The 24,375-nt window shown below is 41.7% G+C and overlaps 2 protein-coding genes across 2 annotated transcripts; one reads left to right on the forward strand and one right to left on the reverse strand.

Annotated features, from left to right (window-relative positions):
• Positions 1-135: 135 nt before the first annotated feature.
• Positions 136-16,480, reverse strand: Cct3 (chaperonin containing TCP1 subunit 3). The gene is made up of 14 exons (XM_076861006.1): positions 16,365-16,480; positions 14,253-14,314; positions 13,566-13,616; positions 13,428-13,490; positions 12,574-12,670; positions 9,931-10,048; positions 7,777-7,963; positions 6,917-7,066; positions 5,188-5,320; positions 4,918-4,999; positions 3,145-3,325; positions 1,366-1,611; positions 826-957; positions 136-468 (listed from the first exon to the last, which is right to left on the reverse strand). The coding sequence occupies exons 1-14, from the start codon at positions 16,393-16,395 to the stop codon at positions 364-366; spliced, it is 1,638 nt and encodes a 545-aa protein (XP_076717121.1). The 5' UTR covers positions 16,396-16,480; the 3' UTR covers positions 136-363.
• Positions 16,481-16,745: 265 nt separating this feature from the next.
• Positions 16,746-23,324, forward strand: Tsacc (TSSK6 activating cochaperone). Its single transcript, XM_076861708.1, has 3 exons — positions 16,746-16,784; positions 21,935-22,057; positions 23,107-23,324. Exons 1-3 carry the CDS (start codon positions 16,766-16,768, stop codon positions 23,322-23,324), a joined length of 360 nt encoding a protein of 119 aa, XP_076717823.1. The 5' UTR covers positions 16,746-16,765.
• The last annotated feature ends 1,051 nt before the right edge of the window (positions 23,325-24,375 follow it).

The raw sequence follows: 24,375 nt of genomic DNA on the forward strand, positions 1-24,375 counted from the left end.
TACCCTTTAAGAAGGTGCATAAAGAGACTTAATGACCTTATTCCATTTCCCTTTCTCTCCAATAAGGTTTTCTGTCTACCTCCCACTTTGCCAGGAGGTAGATATGACCCAAGGTTGAAAAACACAACAACAATCTCAAATGACTTAGATTTAATCATCGGAAGCAAACTAAATGGAAAGCTTACAATAGAGAAGAATTACATGTCAGTGCCTTCTGCAAACTGAGCCGGGACAGAAAGGGACTAGAGGCTGCCCCTCAATTTGATCCCTTCCAAACAAAGATGTCCACAGTGTTCCTGGCACTCTGGCTCAGGAAAGGGGGAGACCGCTGGTTCTGTGCACTGAAGTTGCCTTGCCCACCGCTCACTCCTGGCCAGCATCAGGAGCCCCTCCTTGCCGGCTCTGGTCATCACCCTTCTTTTTGTGGCCTGAGACGATGTCATCGATCCTCAGTAGCAGAACTGCCGTCTAAGAGAAAAACCACAGTTCCAAAGAGGTCAGCAGAGAAAGAAAGGACAGTCTTCTTTTAGATAGTATCTCCTAGCTCCTCCCACACAATTACCATTTTATCTGAAATCTACCTTTTCAGAGTCCTAAATTCAAAATGTAGAAATGCAGTTCTCCCTAAGCAAGAGATACTGCTGTGCTGTTACTTTTTCCTTGCTTTTGCTTAAGCTAAAGATTTAAGTGAGGGTAATGGAATTCCTTGAGAGAGCTTTAGGGAATACGCTGCCTTCTACAGGCTGTCCCTTTAAGACTGGACCAAATACATGGTTTTTGGTTATTTGGAAACAAATAACATGCACAAATCTTAGGATGCCTCACCTCCACCGCTGTCTTGTATGTTTGTAGCTTCACAGCCAATGGCTCCCATATGCCTAGTTCTTTCATGTCCACCAAAGTTCCCGTCTCACCATTTACACCCCAGGTCTCACAGTTCTCCTGGGTGTGCTTGGCCTGAGGTTGGAGCAGACAGAAGTTAAAGGAGAAACTACTGGAAAAACTTTAGGTAACACACTAAACAAAAATACTTAATTGATGGGGCTGGGGTTTTGGCTCAGAGAGCGGTAGAGCACTTGCCTAGCATGTGCAAGGCCCTGGGTTTGATCCTCAGCACCACATAAAAATAAATAAATAAAATAAAAGCATTGTATCCAACTATACCTAAAAAATAAATATTAAAAAAAAATACAGAATTGGTATACAATAGATATGGGAAAATGGTAATGCCAGCAAACAAGTCAAAGATTAAGATTGTATTTAAGTAATAAACTATAAGGAGAACTTAGACATATGTAAACCACCCCCCTAGGCCAAAACCAGCTTTCCTACCCCACCAAGGTAACAGCACAGAAAAGAACTCACCCGAAGGGAAGTAAGTAGACGGATCATGCTGGCCCCACAGTTCTGGATCAAGGTACGAGGGATGACTTCTAAAGCCTGGGCCACAGCCCTGTATGGCCACTGTTCCACACCAGTCATGGCCTTGGATTTTTCCGTCAAGGCGTGGGCCACAGCCATCTCAGAGGCCCCACCCCCAGGCACCAGCTGAGGGTCCAGGAGAACATTGCGGCACACCTGCATGGCATCCTGGAGGTTGCGCTCTACTTCCTTGGGGAAGCAAACAGACAGTATGAAGCCAGCCTGATGACTTCCTTCTAGTTGTGCCCTTTAGATAACTAAGGGAGGAGTATAAACTATTTACTAGCCTCTGGAAAAGTTACTAAGTCTCACTGAGGAAAAAAAATAGTATTTACAATTTCAACTTAAAAAATAAAGAGGGCTGGGATGCAGCTCAGCGGTAGAGAGCTTGCCTAGCATATGCAAAGCCCTAGATTCCGGATTTGATCCCCAGCACCACAAAAAAAAGAAGGGGGGAAAAAAAAGTGATGGTGGGGGAAACCGTGGTTGCCAAGAAAGAGGAACTGAGGAGTCCTATTCAACAAATATAGTCTGGGTTGTATAGGATTAAAAATTTGTGGGCTGGGGCTATAGCTCAGTGGTAAAGCGCTTGCCTCACATGGGTGAGACACTGGGTTCGATCCTCAGCACCACATAAAATAAATAAATAAATATTTTTTAGGTACTGGGGATTGAACTCAGGGGCACTCAACCATTAAACCACATCCTCAGCCCTATTTTGTATTTTATTTAGAGATAGGGTCTCACTGAGTTGCTTAGTGTTTTGCCATTGCTGAGGTTGGCTTTGAACACATGATCCTTCTGTCTTGGCCTCCTTCCTGAGGTGCTGCGAATTACAAGTGTGCATCACCATGCCTGGCTTAATTTTTAATTTTTGAGAAATTCTCTCTAAGTTGCTAAGGGTAGCCTTGAACTTGTGATCCTTCAATTTTAGCTCCCAAGTCACTGGGATTGCACATGTGTGCCATCATACCTAGCACTTGTATGTACTTTTAACACCAACAAACTGCATTTAAACAGTTAACATGGGCCCAGGGTTGCCTGTAATCCTAGCAACTCAGGAGACTGAGAAAGGATTGCTCAAGGAGGCTTAGGCAAATTAGTGAGACCATGTCTCAAAATTAAAAAAAAAAGCTGGAAGGGGCTGGGGTTGTGGCTCAGCAGTAGACTGCTTGCCTCGCACGTGTGAGGCATAGGGTTTAATCCTTAGCACCACATAAAAATAAACAAACAAAATAAAGGTATTTGATAAAGGGATTTGTCCATCTACAACTTGGGGAAAAAAAAGAAAAGAAAAGAAAAAAAAAAAAAAGCTAGGGATGTAGCTTGGTTGATAGAGGATCCCAGGGCTCAAGTACAGGAAAAAAAAAAAGACAAAAGTTAAGATGGTAGATAAATTTCAGATTATATTCTTTGTCATAGCCAGAAAAATTTTACTTATTTAGTTTAAAGGAAGCAGGAAAGATATCTGTGGCTACAAATCCAAATTAAATAGTTATATGATGTGCAGACACAGGTCCAAAGCAATGAGGTCAATCTATAATGGACTGAAAACTCTAAAACTATGAGATAAAATAAACCTTTTTCTTTTTTGAAACTTGATTGCCTCAGATATTTCTTACAGTAATGGAAAGCTGACTGATACAAAAATGATTTTAGACTCTCTGGGAGCTCAAGTGGAACGATCTCCTCCATCCAATTACATTTCTAAGGCTGACTCACCGAGAGAATTTCTTTGCTGGCCCCCCTGAGGAGAATGGTACAGGCCTTCGGGTCTTTGCAATCAGTGATGAACGTAAAGTACTCATCTCCAATTTTCTTGATTTCCAACAGGCCCGCACCTGTTCCAACATCATCTTCTCTCAGTTCTTCTGGTCGGCTGACTATCCGGGCCCCGCAGGCTCTGTTGCGTAAAGAGATGGGGAGAAACAGATGATTTCAGAAACTTTACCTATCTCCCTAGTCTAGGGCCTGTGGCTGAGGATTAGGGCTAGTAGATTGCTAGAAATGTTACCCAGGAGGTCTTGGCTGCCTGGTAAAAAAACAGATACTACCTAATGGTCATTTCTAGATATAATCCATGTTGTACTATCTGGTTAGATCTTGAGGCCATTAACAGGACTGTACCAAAGAAGATGTTGGGCTGGGATTGTAGCTCAGTTGGTAGAGTGTTTGCCTAGCATGTGTGAGGCACTGGGTTTGATCCTCAGCACCACATAAAAGTAAATAAACCAAATAAACGTGTTGTGTCCATCTACAACTAAAAAGATGTCAAAGGCAAGCAAGGAGGAAGGTGAATTAAGTGCATCAATGTGTGACCCAATTTTAATCAATGAATGACTGACTTCTTACTTATCACTCTTTCCCCTTGACGCATGAGCAGGCATAACAACCAAGCATATACATGTATGCTGAGAGCCATTTAGGAGAAAATGTAAGTATAAAATTTAACCTGGATCTGTAATATACTGAAGGATGGTAGGTGCCACAGTGTGTATCTTAAGTGTCCCCCAAGCGTCCATGTGATAATGACTTGTTCACTGCTAATAGGAGGTATTGGAGCCTAAGATGAAAGCAGGACTCCAATCCCTTTCTCTTTCTCTTTTTGTTTCCTGGCTATGAAGTGAGTGTATCTGCTTCACCCTGCATTGCCATCGTGTGCTGCCTCAACACAGGACCAAAATCAACAGGGCCAACCAATCACGGACTAGAACCTCCAAATCTGAGTCAAAATTAACCTTTTCTCTTCATACATTCATCTCAGGTATTTGTTATAGTGACCAAAAACCTAACTATTGCAGTGGGGTAGATTCACTAGCTTTTAAAAATATATTAGTATTCTCTGGGTGCAATGGCACACATCTATAGTCCCAGTGCCTTGAGAGGCTATGATAGGAGGATCAGGAGTTCAAAGCCAGCTTCAGCAATGGTGAGGTACTAAGCAACTCGGTGAGAACCTGTCTCTAATTAACACACAAAACAGGGCTGGGGATGTGGCCCAGGGGCCAATTGCCCCTGCATTCAATCCCTGGTATCCCCCCCCATTAATATTCAAAATGGATGGTATGAGTACAAGTATCAGTGCAGAAACAGTGGATGCAATCTATGAATGCATTAGCAGCAGGTAAGGATCCAATCAAGGAAACAGATGGCTCTGTTATATTCTATATTCAGACTACTCTGGAAACGCTTATTTAGAATCGTCATGATGACAATAAAGACCTTGACAAGTAGTTATTTCAAAATGTAATGGACATCCATCAAAGTAGCAATTACAGATGTCTACACACAAGCTGCTCACTGATGTTTAAGGGCGGTAAAGAAGATTCATGCAGTGCATAATTGTTGTACTATAAGACTTCTGAAGAGCACAGACAGCTACACCCAGGTTATTTCTGTTATTGTATCCTGTATTATATCTTTTCAGATAATTATGCAGCTACAAAAAAGGAAACCCATGGGAAGGAAGAATATTATCTTCACCTGGCCACTCACCTAGCAATGCGATTATTATCTGTCTTCCGGACTCTGCGGATGGCTGTAATATTGGCCCGCATGAGGTAGTGCTGAGCTAAATCTGCAAATTCAAGAGTAGAAGTGTCAAGCTAGATTCCATGACTCCAGGATTCTCAACTCATTTTATCCTCAAAATACTCCAACCATCACATTTACAACGACTACACCAACATGGTGCAGGAGGTGGGCAGGGAATCACCTAACCTCTTCAACCTTTAAGGTGGGCTGGAAAAATTAATAAAGCACTACCTGAGATGCCTTTTTCTGTGATAACCACATCAGGCTTCATTTGGATAATGTCCTCACAGAGCTGCTGGATATACTCTTCTTCCATTTGAAGGATTCGGGTGAAGTCTTCCTCTCGGGTAATCTCAATGTCAGTCTGTGTGGTGGAAAAAAGCCATACCTCACACCATTCTGTGTAAGCCAGTTCAGTTCTAGTTACTACCACTTAGTTTTAACCCTTTAATTTTTGTCTTTCCAAGCTCTCTGACCACCCAACTCAATGTTATCTGCCCTCCAAGTATGCATGGGAATTCCAGGTCTTTTTATTTTTTGGTACCAGAAATTGAACCCAGGGGCACTTAACAACTGAGCCACTTCCCTACCCCTTTTTTAAATTTATTTATTTATATTTTTTTAAAGAGAGAGTGAGGAGAGAGAGAATTTTAATATTTTATTTCTTAATTTTCGGCAGACACAACATCTTTGTTTGTATGTGGTGCTGAGGATCGAACCCGGGCCGCACACATGCCAGACGGGCGCGCTACCGCTTGAGCCACATCCCCAGCCCCCTTTTTATTTTTTGATATAGGATCTTGCTAAGTTGCTGAGGCTGGCCTCAAACTTATGATCCTCCTGCCTCAGTCTCCTGAATTGCTGGATCACTGGCAAGTGCCATAGTGCCCAGCTATTCCAAGTCTTAATTCTTCCCATTGTTGATTCTTATTCTCAATCTTTGTTTAGTAAGATTCAAACACTTTTAGAACCCTGCAAGCCTTTTCTGCCCTCTGAAAAATTCTCCTTCAGCACTTCAAAGCCAAATTAACTCCTATTCCATATCCTTCTAATGTATTACCTAAGATGGCATGGTTATATAAAACTGAAGCCAAGTGGCACATGCCTGTAATCCCAGTGGCTCAGGAGGCTGAGGCAGGAGAATCGCGAGTTCAAAGCCAGCCTTAGCAACAGCAAGACCCTAAGCAATTCAGTAAGACCCTGTCTCTAAATAAAATACAAAATAGGGCCGGGGATGTGGCTCAGCAGTCAAGTGCCCCTGAGTTCAATCCCCGGTACCAAAAAACAAAACAACAAGCAACAACAACAACAACAGAAAAAAACTGAAGCCAAGTAGAACTGGGATCAAATCTTGATTTGGCCAATACTAGTCTTCCCCAGGCAACTAACCTAACTAGTCAATTGGGTTTCAAAGGCCAAATAATAGGACTGTACCAAAAAAAGATGCTAGGGTCAAGCAAGGATGAAGGCAAATAATTTCTTAAGCGTATGTGTGATCCAAATATATATATATATATATATGTATATATATAGTACCAAGGAACCATTAGTGCTTAACCACTGAGCCATACCCCCAGCCATTTCTACATTTTATTTAGAATAAAGTCTCACTAAATTGCTGAGACTGGCTTTCAACCTGGGATCCTTCTGCCCCAACTTCCTGAACCACTGGGATTATAGGCATGTGCCACCACGCCCAGCTCTGTTTTGACCCTATTTTAATATATGTAGGAGGGTCAGCACTCCCACTAAACCTCAGGTATCTCATCTATAAAATGGCGTTATTAACACCAATGATGTTTAAGGACTGCTGTAAGACTCAATGACAACACATACAAAGACTCAATGACAACACATACAAAGGAAAGTAACTGGCAGAGTAGTCACGTAAAAAACATTCTTTTTATTTCCCTTATCCATATTAGCAGATTCCACTTTAAGGAATAGGGCCAAAACTCACCTGACTTTCTCCTTTCTTGTATTCCAGAGAAGAATCCAGCAGCACGATACGAGGGTTCTTGATATAACGCCGCATTCGTGGATGGGTCACATCTTTGTTAATCATGACTCCACGTAATACACACGAGTCTTCAATGATGCCCCCAGGTATCTAAGCAAAAGAAGACCCACTTTAATCTGCAACCCAAAGGGGACAATTTCTCAACTTCATTCCCAGATATTCCTCTTTCCTAAATGGCTCCTACTTCAAATTCCTAACATAACTTTCTTCCATGATGCTTAGAAACAAAATATGGCAGCAAACATATTTTGTCCTCTCTAGGAAGCATACCAATTTTGAACCATGATACACAAATCTGAAGATTGGCTGAGATTCACAGAATGTCAGTGACTTGACAGATTTAAAGACTCAGGTCTCTTCTACTTCCTTAAAGATATTCCCATATAATTCTAGGCTTGAGCTCCATCTACTGGCCATAAGATATTATTTTTAAAATCTTAAATTTAATAGAAATGGTAGAAAGCTTTCTAAGGCTTCTTAACATTATACTATAGAGACCTTGTAAAGTTTATATTCTGGCCAAGTGACTGATACATATTCAAATGCAGAAACATGGAGATTCCAATAAGTCCTTCCGTATCCTTATAAACTTTGCTCTTTGCTATTCTTATAAACCTTGTGAAAGAATAGCAGTGAAGGTAACAAAATTACTTCAGGAATTAGGTTTTTGTCTTCCAGGCTTCAAGTTCTTCCTAGTACTAACTAAAGATATCTTCCTTTAATTTAACTATTTCCTTTAGAAGTGGGATTATTCATACTAGAAAATAATTATTCTCAAAGCACACACTAAAAGAGTTCACCTTTTCCACTCTTGCATATTTCTTGATGTCAATCTCCTTCCGACCATTTTCCTCAAACTGTACAGTCTTGACAGCATCCAGGGCAATGTTGCAAGCCAAAGAGGACCACCGACTAATTACTTTGGTGGTAATGGAACTGTTGATGATGTTCAGCATCATGTCACGGTTACTGATGTCAACGGGAATACTGGAGAAAAGAAACCAGGCAACTTAGACATTTAAAGTAGTTCTTCATGTACTTCAGAGACTAAAACTTAATTCATGCTATGCCACATTGTACTTACCATTTTTAGGTATTAGTCTGGTTTCCTTTGACAGGATTATAAATTTGTGCATGGCCAGACTACTCAGAACAATAAAATAAAATAAAGCTCTAACAGCTCCTGGATAACAAACTTGTCCAAATTTTCACATACTGCTAAAATTCCCATCATGCTAGTATAAGGTGTACAATATGCAATTATCAAATAGTTATTAATTATGCTACATGCCCAGCCCTTTTCATTTATTTTTCAGGATAAGAGTTTTGCTAAGTTGCTGAAGCTAGCCTTGAACCTGGAGATCCTTCTGGTTCAGCATCCAGAGTTGTCAGGATTATAGTTGTGTGTCACCATGTCTGGCTAATATTAAGGTATTCTAGATGGGCAGATATTGCTTATTAAAAAAAGTTTCTGCGTTTTGAACAACCAACAATAAAAATTAAAAAAAAAAAAAAAAAAAAAGTTTCTGCAGCTGTGAGTACAGCTCAGTGTTAAAGAATATTTGCTCAGCAGCATGTGAACAGCTTTGAGTTTGATCCCTACCACCCAAAACCACAACATCATCAAAAACTAAACACAAAAGCTTCCAAGAATTCAGGCGCCACATACTCAACAAAATATTACAGAGCTCATAAAAATAACTAAAGCATACATCTAATTCTCTGAAAGTATGCTAGACAGATATTAATGCTAACTTTTTGTTTAACAGCAGGAGCGATTTAACACAAAATTCACAAAATTACTACTTAAGCACCCAATGACTCAACCATATACAGAAGAGTAGAGCACCATTTTATTTTTGTGATTCTCCTATCTCAGCCTCTAGAGTGGCTAGGATTACAGGTGTGCACAATGCACTTGTCAAACAAAAATCTTTCTATTCTTAACATGCTCTTTGTGACTCTATGTTGTGCCACAAATTATCTAAAGTTCCCTAGTTAGAAGTAATGCATTTTTATATCCCCTTTATTGCCACATTACCACATTAGCACTACGCAAATATAAACTAATAGCAAGTTCCCCAATTACTAGATTCAAGCAGGATTTTCAGTCTTGGCCCTTTGCATTTTAGTGGAAAACTTCTGGCAGCATTCTCATAGCACTTTCTGGGTACTGAATTAGCTACAATGAGACATGATAGTAGGACATTTTTAACACCAGCCAGGTACCATGGCACATGCCTGTAATCCCAGCGATTTTGGAGGCTGCAACAGGAGGGTGCTGATAGCCTCAGCAACTCAGTGAGGCTCTCTCAGTAATTTAGCAAGACCCTGTTTCAAAATAAAACATAAAAAGGAGCTGGAGATTTAGCTAAGTGGTACAGCACCCCTGCGTTCAATCCCCAGTACCAAACCAAACCAAACCAAACCAAAACAAAAAAACTTGGAAAGTAAGCCTGTTATACTCAGAAAGTTTTTCGTTTCTCATGGCAGAACTTAACATGAAAACTTGCAGATAACCATCTACCCAAAATATATTTTGAAGAACTAATCCTAGTAACTCCTTTACTATTTGTCTTTTTCTTTTTTAGAGAGAGAGAGAGAGAGAGAGAGAATTTTTAATATTTATTTTTTAGTTTTTGGCGGACACAACATCTTTGTTGGTATGTGGTGCTGAGGATCGAACCCGGGCCAGAGGCATGCCATGCGAGCGCGCCACCGCTTGAGCCACACCCCCAGCCCTCTATTTGTCTTTTTGAATTCTTAAACTTTTACTCCCCTTACCCTCTTTTTCTTTTTGCTGCCCTCATTTCTCTTTTATTACAAAATAATACCAGGGTACACCCAGCGTGTTTATGTAAGATGGGTTTGGCCTTCTTTTATATCTAAGAATAGATCAGTCTTCTAGGCCTCCCCTAGTTCCTAGTACCCATTTCTGGCCCATTCTCCCATACCTGATTTTCTTTAGAGTGCTGATCATATCATCCAGCGCCTTGCGGTAAGCACTGATCACCACTGTTGGGTGCATCTGCTGCTCTAGGAAGTGCTCAGCCACAGACAGCATTTCTCCAGCTGAAAAAAGGACAAAAGCACCACAGTAATGTTTTAGAAAGTACCGGAGGATCAAGACAACTTCATTATGCTTCTAGAAAGGTTTCTTTTTTAGGTATAGATGGACACAATACAATGCCTTTATTTTTTTTTATGTGGTGCTGAGGATGGAACCCGGGTCCTGTCCATGCTAGGCAAGCGCGGAGCCACAATCCCAGCCCCTAAAAAGGTTTCTTTTCCAAAAACAGAGTCTCCCAAAAGAAATGCCATTTGATTGTTAATACTATTTGAAACTTTGCACGTCGTGTAAGCGGGGTGTGGTGGACACCTGTAATCCCTAAAACTCGGGAGGCTGAGGAAGGAGGATCATGAGTTTAAAGCCAGCCTCAGCAACTTCGCAAGGCCCTATGAAACTTAGTGAGACCCTGTCTCAAACATAAAAAGGGCTGGGATATGGTGTCAGTTAAATCCCCAGTAACCCAAAACAAACAAAAGCATCCTGCCAAGTGTAGTGGTGTTTCCCTATAATCCCAGTGGCTCAGGAGGCTGAGGCACAAGGATTACAAAATAAGGCCAGCCTCAGAAATTTGGCAAGGCCCTAGGCAACTTAGTGAGACACTGTCTCAAAATAAGAAAACTAAACTTTCTAATTAATAAACACACCAAATGATCTACATATAGAAAAAAACAAAATTAGCTTTTAAAAAAGTTTAAACATAGCATGTTAAGTATTTGTATTAAAAAAAAAAAGCATTTGATAAATGTTGTATAATAGCTGCTGACAATAAATTTAATATATACACAGATGTGATCAAGTTCACATGTATACTCCAAAGAGTATGCATTGCTGGGTGTGATGGAACACCATGCCTATAATCCCAGCAGCTTGGGAGGCTGAGGCTGGAGAATCATGTGTTCAAAGCCACCCTCAGCAATTAGGTGAGAACCTGTCTCAAAATATATTAATAAAAAGGGGTGGGGGGGCTGGGATTGTGGCTCAGCGGTAGAGCGCTTGTCTAGCACGGGTGGGACCTGGGTTCGATCTTTAGCACCACATAAAAATAAAAAAGGCATTGTGTTGTGTCCATGTATATCTAAAAAATAAGTATTAAAAAAAAAAAAAAAAAGGGAGGGTGGGGGTGGGGATGTGGCTCAATGGTTAAACACCCCTGGGTTCAATCTCCAGTACCAAAAAAAAAAAAAAAAAAAAAGAGTATGTACATACTCAAATGTTTGAAAGCTTTATTCTAATTCCTAGCTATCCATCATACATTTTTTTTTTTTTTGGTGCTAGGGATTGAACCCAGGGCCTTGTGCATGAGAGGTGAGTACTCTACCAACTGAGCTATAGCCCCAGCCTCCCATCATATATTTTTTTCTCTTTTTAAAAAATATTTATTTTTTAGTTGTAGTTGGACAGAATACTCCTATTTTATTTATTTATTTTTATGCGGTGCTGAGGATTGAACCCAGGGCCTTGCCCATGCTAGGCGAGAGCTCTACCACTAAGCCACAACACCAGGCCCCCATCATAAACTTTTCTAAAAAAAATAATAAATACTTCATAAGATGCCAGAGTAAAGAGAACTTAGAAAATATCCTGTTAAATGAAGAAGAGTTGGGGTTATCTCCAGGGATAAGGGTTCAGTGGTAGTGTGTGCGGTTTCCATGTGCAAGGCCCTGGGTTTGATCCCCAGCACTGCAAAAACAAACAAGCCCCAGCCTGAACAACATAATAAAAGCAAGCAACAAAATAGTCTTCTTCACTTCTAAAATCATTACTGAAATATTTTAAAAAACAAATGTTTCTATTTTAGAAATCCCACCATCAATTTGAAATTTATACAATAAAAGCAATAGGTCTTTTCTGGAAATTATCCTAACAAGTGGAAGCTAGATGTGATGTCACACGCTTGTAATCCCAATGTCTTGGGAGGCTGAGGCAGGACTGCAAATTTGAGGCAAGCCTCAGAAACTTAAGTGAGAGCTTGTCTCCGCCCTCTGAAAGACTGAGGTTGAAAAAAAAGACTGAGGCTGCAGCTCAATAGTAAAGTGCCCTCGGTTCAATCCCTAATCCAAACAGAACAAAACAATACCCAGACAAATATAACAATAAAGACAATTTTCAATTTATAAACCAAGGCTCACTATTTTCAAGATTTTCTATCTGTCCTTCACTTTAGATTTCACAGCCTCTAGAATTGAGATAATCGTTTAAGCTCTTCCAAAATATTTCTTGTGATTCCATGTTGTACCACTTGCTAAAATTTACTTGAAACTTCAAAATCAATATTCATGGCACTTTCATGGTTACTTATTGACATGTTCAAAATGACAAAAAATTTGAGCCACCCAATACCATTCTTGGAAGAGGTTGAACAGTTTTCATACCGTAAACAGTATCCTTTATGTAGTATATTAAAAGCTATGCTTTTTTGGGGGGTGATTTCATGATTCTACCACTGAGCTACACCTCCAACACCAAAATTTTCTTCTTAAAATGAGACACAGACATTTTTTCTAATTTTTCTTTTCCATTTTCTTACCAAGAATAATTACTGATGTGGTTCCATCTCCAACCTCTTCATCCTGGGTCCTGCTAATTTCAATCATGGACTTGGCTGCTGGATGTTGGACTTGAATCTAAAAAATTTAATTGAAAATGTAGATCACTCCTTAACTAACACTATGCTTGGTCCTAACTCCTAAGTTTCTTGCTTCACATATATATTCCCTTTCCCTTTATTGTTTTACCATATCCTGAAGATTAAAATGTCCTCCCAAACCACCTTTCCACATCCTTTGCTTTTGAGGAAAAAAATGCATCATAAGAACTCAACTATTGGGCTGAGGATGTGGCTCAAGTGGAAGTACGACTGCCTAGCATGCATGAGGTACTGGGTTGGATTCTCAGTACCACATTAAAATAAAATGGAGTTATTGTGTTCACCTAAAACTAAAAAATAAATATTAAAAAAAAGAACTCAATTATTACAGCTTCTTAAGGATAGCATGGTACCATATAGTTACATATTGCAAGTTCTATTGTGTGTGAACTGTGTCCTGTGAATATGACTTGGAAATAAAGTCTCTGTTTTTATTCTCCCAGTACTGAGAACTGAACCCAGGATTTTGTGATTGCTAGGCAATCACTCTGGCTAGAAAAGACAAAGAATTCTCCCCTAGGCCTTTCAGGAATAAGGCCCTGCTGATACTCTGATTTCAAACTTTTAGCCTCATTTTATTGTTGTTTTGATACCAGAGATTGAACCCAGGGGTGCTTAACCACTGAGCCATGTCTCCAGCCCCTCCTTCCCCCGAGTTACATCCCCAGCTCCTGGATTCTTTGTATTTATAAAACTGTGAGGAAGCAAATGAAAAAGAAGAGAAAAAAACACACCTCTCGAAGAATGGCATTGCCATCGTTGGTCATCACGATGCCTCCCATTGGGTCCAAAAGCATCTAAGACAAAAGTGAAGTAAGTGTCCTAAATAACAAAAAATCTATATACTCTGTAGTTAATGAAGATAAGATTACCTTCATCATGGACTTGGGTCCCAAACATGTTCGGATGATATCTGCAATAGTCTAATGGAAAGGAAATATAAGACATGTAAGCACAAATCAGAGGACAGTATGAATAAGTTGGAGAACAACCAGGACAGCCACTGTTTTAAAAATGATACCACTAAAGTAGAATTGACAACTATTTCAGATACTTCACAAGAAAAAAGGAGAAATATGCCTCCCAGAACTTTATTATAGTTTTCCAGCAGTCCAAATCTCAGTATTTCTCTCCATAACAATGGCCTACACATCACCATAAGTCAAATCTCAGGTCACTTCACTATATTCAAAAGCATTATTCAGCCTCTATGGAGGATCTATGATGGGCACTAGGAATACAAAAGAGAATCAATACAGTCCTTCCCTTCAAGTAGCACAGTCTAGCATGGGAGACAAACACAAGTAGAATGCTATAAAATTTATACAGCATACAATTATGCACAGATTAATATAAGAAGATTACTAGGCCTTATTATTAGACTTAAATTGTAAGGGAATATATAATTCCTTACTGGTACTACCATCAGGGCAATGTCCTGAAAAAAGGGAAGTCAACTTTTTCTCTGCCTAATTGCACATTTTAAAGTCTAGATATAAGAAACCTTATTGCTAAGAAGAAATACAGAAATACTGGAGAGTGGGGGGGAAATATGCTACCTTAGCAGCATTGATGTTTCCAGACTGAACTTTTCTTCCAGATTCGCGCTTTATATTCTGGCCTAAAATAGATAAAAACAATAGTCAACAGCCTAGGATTGCCCCAACTGTACACAAGCTATTTATTCCCCAATCTTTGGGGGAGGGTGGGGTGGGAATTGGTTTTGCAGTATATACATAGATTAAAACTTATCAAATGATATACTCTAAATATGTGTAGATGTCAATTACATTTCAAAAACCTAATAAACACATGTACTTGCAGCTATTTACTTTGTGTGTAGGTCAAGGGGTACTGGAGATTGAACCAAGGGGCAACTCCTCTACCACTGAGCTACATCTCCAACTCTATTTTTTTAAATTTTGAGACAGGGTCTTGTTCAGTTACAGAGGCTGGCCTCAAACTTGCAATCCTTCTGCCACAGTCTTCTGAGCAGCTGAGATTATAGATGTGCACCCTACACACATCTATTCATTTAATCTCAATCCCTAGAGCACTAAGGAATAACCCATAATGCTCCATTCCCAAAATCTTGGACAACACTTTCCCTTTAACCATTCACACATTTACAGTAGGATTCAATCTGAGATCTATGAATGGGCCTCAGTGAGATAATGAACTCCCCAAGATTATGTGAGAAAATGAAAGATGCCCCACCCCAGACCTGCCCCAGAAGAAGATCCAAAGCCAATATCACATTCTCAAAGGGTTAGTGATCTTACAAAAATCAGAGCTTTTTGTAAAGAGGGGAAGAGTTTAGGGGTTATTTTCCTGCTTGAATAACGGAAGAATACTCTAACAGTCCAAGCCTAATTACTGACAGAACCCCACTGCACGCTGTGGAATGAGAATACACACTCTTCCAAGTGTCCCAATTTATAAGATAAATTATACAAAGCCACCCCATACTTGGATGAAATAAGAATACCTCACTAACCCACTTATCCTGGTTAAGATCTGGTTACAGTTTAATAGGGAATAGAGTCAGGTACAGCCTTTAATGCCAGAGATTAATGCAGACAGGAAAAGAGCTTTACAAATGCACCACTCACCCCAGGGCCCACTCAGTGGAGACAAGCCAGTGACTATAACCACACCAACAAAATAATAATTTCCCTCCACGCTCCTATTATACGTTCTTATACAATTTAATTCTGTAAATCTTTCATCCCAGTCCCATCAAACCTAAACACCTATCATAACCCTCAGGGTTTACATTTTCTATCTCAGGTAGAAGTAACCAAAAACTTATATGGATCTACAATCCAGAAGAAGGAAGGGGTTTTTCCCAGGTACATGTAAAACGAACAAAAACTCTCATCATCATTGGACATACAAAGAAGAAACACACAGGGCGAAATGGCTGGTCGGGCATCCTAGGCCCAGAAGTTACACTCAGAAGGGAAACATACTGAGGGAAGACAATGTAGACAATGCTAATTTCTTAGAAAGAAATAAGGGATATTTCCAAAGGGAAAAGAAAAGTACTGGAGAATTTGGGAAAACTCGATTGCTTAGTGGCAAAGATTACATCTAAGTCCAAGAAGGGAAGCACGGTTCCTCCAGGAATAGGGCTGCTGAACGACTGGTACTCATGATAAGCGCAGAAACCAAGGATGCCACCGCTAGGTGCCAGGCTCTCTTTTAAGCAGCTTATCGACTTGACTTGCAACTCTATGAAGAAACACTACCAATCTCAACGCAGATGGAAAAACTTAATTTGCCCGAGGTCACATCGCGACTAAAGCCATGGGCCAAGAATACAGAGCTAGGCCTCATTTGGAAGACCATTACTCATTCAACTCTACACCGGAAGTCAAGTTGGTAAGGGCGCAGGGGCGTGGAGGAAGGGGGCGGCTGATACTCGAAGAGGGGTCTACAAGGGCTTCCCAAGACAAGCAGGTGTAAATACACGGGACTCGGCGAGGGACGAGTCGGTCTGCGTTTGTTAAGGGAGGACGAAGGAATGCGAGTAAAGGAGCGCCCAAAAGGAGACGATGACTGGAAGCCTCTGGTCAGGTCATGGCGGGACGAAGCTGGGGCAACACTAAGAAGCGTGGGGAGAGGCGTACAAAGAGGGGGGTCCCTTCCCCAGCTTCCCCAGAACTCACTGAGCACGAGCACAGGACGGTGGCCCATCATGGCGGCGCGATGCAGAGCTAGGTACCCAGAGCTGGAAGAACCGGCAGAACCTTCTGGAGAGAGAGAAGCACGGAGAAGCCCAGAAAATGCTGCCTCTTCGGTGCTGACACCTAAACCCGCTAGCTTCTAAGTCATTCGCCAATCACCGCAGCCGCCTCATTGACTGGCACGAAAACGGACCAATCGGCAGTATTAACCCCGCCCTACGCAAAAAAACGGCAGAGCAAGGTAGATAGAGAGAGCGCGATGATGGAAACGGGAGAGCTCAGGCGCTTGCGCAATAGGGTGGCCGCTCCCGGCCGCGTGCGGCGCGATCTTCAGCTCCTGCGCCCCCGCCGAGGTTCGGGCAGTTGGCCGTACGCTGTTGCGCATGCGTATCAACTACAGGGGTGGGTGCTGGGTTTGAGGCTTTCGATTAATACCGCAGGTGAGGTCACGAAACAGTGTGTTGTCCCTCCGCATCTATCGGACCCTGAAGGCCAAGAAATCTGTGATAGTAGTTTTCATTCTTTTGTCCCAGCCTCGGTAACGGGGGAGTAGAGGGCGGGGCTGTGGCCTGGTCTGACGAAGGGTGCAGTGGGAGTTGTAGTCCTGTGGGGCAGGGCTGGGAGGCAGCGATCCCCCCCCCCCCGCCCCACCCTCACTGTTTTCCGGTCTCGCTGGGAATCGTGGTGTAGAACTGCTGGACCCGCTGTGTGTGGATCTTTCCCTTCTTAGGCGAATGCTTTCTACCGAGGCTGAGAGCGGTTTCGGAGGGTGACGGCTTCGCTTCCCCCGAGTTGTCCTGTCTAGGTCTCTTCTCCAGTGTTCCCGCCAGTGCTCCGGCGCCTGCTCCCTCCCGTCCGTCCCCGGTCGCTCTCCTGGTTCAGCCCCAAGTCCGTTGGACAGGGTCGGAGCCAGAGTTTTTAAATTGCCACCCCAGATAAGAAAAAGACTCATACTGCAGAAATTGAGCATGTAGAACATGAAGAATAAAGCGCCCGTTAGAAGAAGGCTCTTCAGGCTTGGAATTGGTCTTGTTTCGTCCTGGGAAAAAAAAATTGGGGGGGGGAATAACAATAGGAATAACTTTTGCAAACGGATGAAGGGAACGTGAAAAGAATGAGCAGTGGTCACTTACGATTAGCCATGAAGCAGAATACACACAGCTTGAGATCTGCTGGAGAGAACTTATGAAATTGTCATTGATTAAAAAATAACATCAAGGGTTGTTTGATCATGTGATGCCATGATTCTTACCCTATTGGTGTTCAGGTGGAGAAGCGCTCTGGTTATCCTACTAACGGAAAGGATGTGTGTGGGTCGAGGTCCTGCTTCCCTTCCCTTACAAGCCAGACCTCCCTAACTGCTTAGCATTTGGGGAAATGATTCTAGTTGTTGTTGTTTTGTTACTTGGTTAATTGGAAAGTATTTGTGTTTTCTGCATTCCCAACAAAGGGAACATTTCTGTGCCTGGTGTCTAGAACTAGATCTGTTAGAGTAGCTACTCAGGGCTAGGGGACATAATTCGGTAGAGGGCTTGCCTTGCATGCACAAGACCCTGGGTTCAATCCCCAGCACCATAAAAAAAAAAAAAAAAGTAGATGCTTAATGAATGATTATTTATTGAATAAATTTATCCTATGTAGCTCCTCTTAATATTTAGAACAAGACTGTGTACAGGGATCTCAGAAGACTTGATGTTAACCAGAGTGAATGGAAACTCAGTTTGAGTGGGATAGTCCTGCTGGTGGGCAGGAAGGTGGTTAGGGCTGTCTGACTGCAGAGCCTATCCACTTAACTGTAGGTGGAATAGATTATTTTATCTGGGAGATCTATTATGCCAAGGCTTGGACATAAATTAACTATCTCTTCACAGAACGTAAAGAGCAAGTGAAAAAACATGGTTTTGAAGTCTACAAGCTCAGATTTAATTCTAGCATTGCCAAATGCTAATTATGGAATCCTAAGAAACTTAAGTTCAAATAATATGTTGACAATGCTGCCTACTTCAGAGGATCATTGTAAAAACAGTGTAAGAGAATGCATTGTATGTAAAGCACCTTTACTATTTTCTTCTCTGATCTACCTCCTTTTGTTGCTTCCCAATCTATTATGTATTCTCTAGCTGTAATCCCAGCTCAGGAGGCTGAGGAGGCTGAGGCAGGAGGATCATGAGTTCAAAGCCAGCCTCAGCAAAAGCAAGGTGCTAAGCAACTCAGTGAGACCCTGACTCTAAATAAATGAAATTCAAAATAGGGCTAGGGATGTGGCTTAGTGGTCTAGTGTCCCTGAGTTCAATCTCTGGTACAAAAAAAAAAAAGAAAAAAAAAAAAAGAAAAGAAAAAAGAAAAAGAAGAAAAGAAATGTGGTTCTTAGGCAGGTGCGATGATGCCTGCCCAGGAGCTCAGGAAGCTGAGGCAGGAGGATCACGAGTTAAAAACCAGCTTCAGCAAGGTAGGTTGCCTGCCATAGCAACTCAGTGAGACCCTGTCTCTAAGTAAAATACAAAACAAAACAAAACAAAAGAAAGAAAGAAAGAAAGAAAAGGCTGTGAATGTGGCTCAGTCGTTAAGTGTCCCTGGGTTCAATCCCAGGTACACCCCCTCCCCCCCAAAAGAAATGTTTCTTTCAGTATATATTGTGGGTAAAATATATTCTTCAAGCCTTACAGTCCTGTGGGAAACACATCCCTGTGTGCCCATGAGTGGTTTATATGATTGAGAATGCATGTGCATGGAAACTAACACATTTTTCAAATGGTGAGAAAAATCTTGAGATCTGAGTTTGAGCGTCTGTCTTTTTACCACTGCATGAGCCATCAAATGACATGACTGGAGCAGGGGGAAGGGAAGATGGAGGACCTGCAGTAAAGCTTAGAAAACCCATTTTTTGGGAAAAAATTTTTTCCCACACCAAGAATAACTGTAACCCTGTAGCAGATTTCCATTTTCTTAGGGTCAGTTTCAGTGTCCCCGTAGACAGAAAGCATCTCAATGTGGCACCCATGTATGAAGACGCAGTGAATAAGACTTCTTCCTTCATACAATCTACTTGTCACACACTGCCCCCACTGCAAGACTGTCAGCTCCAGGAAAGTAGTGACCACAAACTGTTCCATCTACTGTGGGGTCTTTAGGAAGGAGTTAGTTATTTCTTAAATGTAGGTGTGAATAAATCAATTTGATTTTGGGGGACTGGTTATAGAACCCAGGACCGTGAGCATGCTAGGTGAATGCTCTACCACTGAACAATACCCCAGCCCTTTCCTTTCTTGATGTCAGTTGGTCTTTCTTTGTCTGTCTGGTTTGTTTTCTGGTGCTGGGGATCGAACCCAGGGCCTTGGGCATGCAAGGCAAGCACGCTACCAACTGAGCTATGCCCCCGCCCCCAGTTGGGCTTTCTTGAGGACAGTGATCTGTTGACTCCTCACTGTTCAGGCTCTTCATTCCTTCCTGATCCCAGCTGTTCTGCCTTTCCACTTATTGTCCTCCTGTCTACTTTGCCACCTTCTCTTCATTTTCCACACTCCTGAGGAGCTACTCAAAGGTCCAGTCTTCTCATCTTGTTTCCTCTCGTTACTGTTGGGCTTGGAGAGCTAGTCTACTTTAGTAGCTCCTTCATCCCCTTCTGTGGCTGGCCTGGCAGTTTGACCCTTCACACAAACTCAGTGCCATTTCTTGCTTTTCTAGGCATTTGTAGAATTCAGTGTATCCCAAATGTGATGGTATTAATAGGACAGAACTCCTACTCAAACTGCCTTGAGTGAAAAAGGTAAGTTCGTGTCTTACACACTTGAGGACACTGGGTAGCTCACAGAAGATGAAGGAGGAGGTGTAAAATGAGGTGTCAGGACTGGCCCTGGGAATTCCGTGCCCATTGATGGCTGTCTGTCCATGTGGCTCTGTCCTCTCTTGTCTCTGATCTTGCTCGTATCCACTTCTCATGGTATGCCGGCCAAATTCAGTAGTTTCCATGGGCTGAACTTTGTCTTCTCAGAATAGCAAATCAAGAAAGTTTTTTTGACAAAGAATCCATATGTTGATCTCAGCAAATGACTCTGGCCCAGCCTGCCTCACATGCTTACCTTCTTGGATCAATGACGGTTACCAAGGGGAACGGGATATTATGATTGACTGGTACTGGGTCACATGTCCCTCCTTGATGGGAAAAGGGGGTTGATTGAAGTCTCACCAGTATGGCCTGGAGAATCATTTCCCAGAGGATGGGCTGCTCAGTAGACAGAAGTAACAGATGTCTTTGATAGGGCTCCTCATGTCCTACAAATTGGTTTTTCTTCCTAACTGAACTGTTTTTGCCAAAGATAATTTATTTATCCATTTAAGAATCTTTTCCAGGGCTGGGGTTGTGACTCAGTGGTAGAATGCTTGCCTAGCACATATAAGGTGCTGGGTTCAATACCCAGCACCATGTAAAAATAAATAAATAAAATAAAGGTATTGTGTCCAACTACAACTAAAAAGAAAAGATCTAAAAACTTATAAAAAAAAAGAATTTTTTTTCATGTCCAACTCATTGTGTTTAATATCTACAGATTAATCAAAATATTTTAATCCTGTTTTCTAATCCTAAAAGGCTAAGTGGCTTCCCATTATACTCAGGAGAAAGCCTAATGTAAAAAGAGGCCTCGGTGGACCACCCTGTCTTCTCACTCCCAACCCTGGGCCGCCTCCCAGGGCGGCTCAGCATTCCAGCCGAATTCTTCTTTGCTTGCTTGTTCACACTATTCTGTTTTATCACCCACTTGAAATATCTCTTCTGCTCAGGAAGTTTCCCAGGTTTTTAAGGTCCAGTAAATGACTTTTACCTGCATGGAGCTTTATTTGATTATTGTACTCATATTAATCTTTTCCCCTTTTTGAAAATACTTGTTTTTACATTTAATTATGTACTTAATATAACAGGTAAAAGGCCTTCTGTTCATCTCAGACTATCAGGCTAATTTTTTTGTGTGTTTTGTTTTGGTATCAGGGATTAAACCCCTGGGTGCTTAACCACTGAACCACACCCCCAGCCCTTTTTGCATTTTATTTAAAAACAGGGTCTCATTGAGTTGCTTAGGCTTCGATAAGTTGCTGAGGCTGGCTTTGAACTCTCAATCCTCTTGTCTCAGCCTCCTGAGCCGCTGGGATTACAGGTATGCACTACCACATCCGGCATCAGGTTCATTCTTTATGTTCTCGTGTTGTTGTATCACTGTTTCACCTGCTTCTCATTTGTCTTCCTATACTGAGAATAAGCGCCTAAGAAACCATACCTTAATCCTCATGTGCATGCTCTAGCATCTGGTAGGGTGGTAAGCGTGTGATGCCTATCAACAAGAACTTTACACTGTAAGCACTTTCGATTTTAGCTTGTCCCACCCCTGCTTGGTTTTCCTTGATCCCACTGGGATTTCGTCACTCTCTCTTTTTCCAGTGTGTCAGGTAGTCAGGGCAGGGCCTGGCACCTGCCTTACAGACAAGGTGCAGGGATTTCATAAAAAGCCCACTCCCTGTTAGAATGAGCTTTGATTTAGTTACCTCTGATTTTGTTCCAGCAAAAGAGGAAGGTAATGCTATGCCTCTTTGTCGAGCAAAACCGTCCCCCAGTTTTATTAATCTTCAAGCAAGTTCCCCACCAGCCACTTTCTTAAACATCCAGACGACAAAGCTGCCCTCAGGTAAGAGCTTGGGGGAGGTTTCCCAGTAGACCCTGCATTGCAGGTGCTGTGCTGGAGGCGGCTGAGCTTCCTTCTGTTGATCTAGTGCCAGCTCTGTGTCAAAACACCTGTAGGTTTTTCATTGTTAATTGTTTTTACTTTCACTGTAACTTATGGATTATTCAGTTAAATTGATTTCATTTTCTCCCCGGGTCTACCAAGTCGTATTGTTGCCTTGCTCAGCACCTTTGCTACACTATAGGCAGGAATGGAATGAAAATCTTACTGCTTGTTATTCTTTTTGATTAAAAAGTGGCCATGGAGAGAAATAATAAATATTATCTCAACCTGTGTTTCATTGACTTTCTGTTATTCATCTTTCCTTGGGAAATCAGTGGACATTTGAAATACCTATTGGGAACCCAGTAGTAGACAGTCATAGCCCCTGTTTTGAGGACCTCCGAGTCTAATAAAGAAGTCAAGAACAATAAACACACAAGCCACAGTAGTACAGTTACTAAGGTTGACTAAGAGCTGCCTGTGTATTTGAAAAATAAATTGATGTACCAAGAGCAGTTGAAGTTAGACAACAGAAAGAGCTTCAGGTCACAACTAATGGTACCATGCCACAAAGGGGAGGCTGAGGTCTCCCCAGCTCATCAAATGTTTGTTGAACACTTCTGCTAGTTGCTAGGGATTCACCAGCGAATGAATCAGACAAAATTGGTTGCCTTCCCAAAGTTTACATTCTAGAAGGGGGACTTAGACAAAAATAAAGAAATAATCACAAAATATGCCACGTGTCCATAAATAATTTGGGAAAAATAAAGTAACGGAGAGAGGGATGAGTTCAAGTTATGTTCTACTTTAAGTTAGTTTTAAATTTCAAATTTAATTTGAAAGCAAATTAGAATGTCACCAGGTGAGTCACACGGAGAAGGTGATAGCTGAGCCAAGGGTTGTGCCTGGAAAGATTAGAGAGAGCATCTTGTTGGAGCCATTCCAACCCTAGTACAATTACAAAATCTTCTGGTTTTTCCTTTTATTCTCCTTCCTGGCTCTTCCTTCAGGAGTTCATCACAAGCCCAAAGAATGTCTAGGACTCCTGGAATGTATGTACGCCAACCTCCAACTTCAGACCCAGCTCGCCCAACAACAGATGGCTATTTTGGAAAACTTACAAGCATCGATGTCACAACTGGTTCCTGGGAGAGAAAGCAAGAACTCTTCTCTCTCAGTTTTATCTCGTAATCTGTTGTTAAATCACCTGCCCCAATTCCGTAAATGAATTGTAGAACAAAGTTATTGTGTATGTTTTTTCCCTCTCTTTCCCAGTAAGCCCCAGGTAGAATCAGCCATGTATGTTCTTCCTTCTCCTCTTCCTCATCCTCCTCTTTTTTTTTTTTTTTTTTAATGCTAGTGATTGAACCTAAGGCCCTTAAGAACACACTGAGCAATACCTCCAACAGCTCCTGGGCATGTATATTTTACATATGGTTAATTTGTTTGCAAATTCGTAATGTGTGTTCATTGAGTAGGTCACTGTACAAGGCCCTTGGGAATATATGTTATAGAAGAGCCAACTTGGTCAGGGAGGGTTATGGCCTAACAGGGCAGAGAAGACAGTTCACTGCAGAACTGAGTGGTGCTCTGAGTGGGACAGGGCAGAGGTTAAGAGAGAACATTGGGGGTTTCTAGGATACAAATGAACTTGAACTCTTGCTGGAGAAAATAACTTTATGATGCTATTTGAAGAGAGGGAGGGATTGGATGGTGTGCAGACAAGTCAGGTCATTTCCTATCGGTTGGGAAACTTGGACAAAGACCTAGAGGCAGGAGAATTACCCCTCAGAAATGAGAAGACTTTCCCCCGACGGATGAGGGGTGTGAAGTAGAATGCAGAGCAGCTGAGGACAGACATGCAGCTTTTTCTGTGGGATTATTCTGACAACTCTTAGAAGCTTGAGAGAACCATTGGCAGCTTTCAGGTAGCACGAGGCCCACATATTCTAGTAGAAGCCCTGGGGCAAAGCATTTTTGTGTGGAGGGAGAAGGGAAATTGAGAGAGATGTATAAAATAGTAATAGCTATCTAAGGGACACTACAACGGCCTGGATAAAGGGTTTGGAAATGAAGAGGGACAAGGGGTAAATCTGAGCTATTTTGCACATTTGACATTAAAACACCAAGAGACAGCATCCTGAAATTTCTCAGCTGGGAAGCCAGGTAGCTTTAATGAGTGTTCTAAGTCCTGCTGAAAGTTTTCAGTGTTTCAGAAGAAACAGCTGAGGTTGGCGTGGTCATTTCAGTCGCATTAGGACACCACCTTCCTTTACAGG

Source organism: Callospermophilus lateralis, chromosome 7, assembly GCF_048772815.1.
Source record: "Callospermophilus lateralis isolate mCalLat2 chromosome 7, mCalLat2.hap1, whole genome shotgun sequence".
NCBI lineage: Eukaryota > Metazoa > Chordata > Mammalia > Rodentia > Sciuridae > Callospermophilus > Callospermophilus lateralis.

Bases quoted from the DNA above. Each gene is read 5' to 3' on its own strand.
- Cct3 (XM_076861006.1), bottom strand. From the start codon at position 16,395: ATGATGGGCCACCGTCCTGTGCTCGTGCTCA. The intron at 13,617-14,252 runs GTAGCATATTTC...CCTTTCCATTAG, and splicing joins GAAACATCAATGCTGCTAAG to ACTATTGCAGATATCATCCG. The intron at 10,049-12,573 runs GTAAGAAAATGG...TCCTTTTTTCAG, and splicing joins CACATCAGTAATTATTCTTG to CTGGAGAAATGCTGTCTGTG.
- Tsacc (XM_076861708.1), top strand. The intron at 22,058-23,106 runs GTAAGAGCTTGG...CTCTTCCTTCAG, and splicing joins GACGACAAAGCTGCCCTCAG to GAGTTCATCACAAGCCCAAA.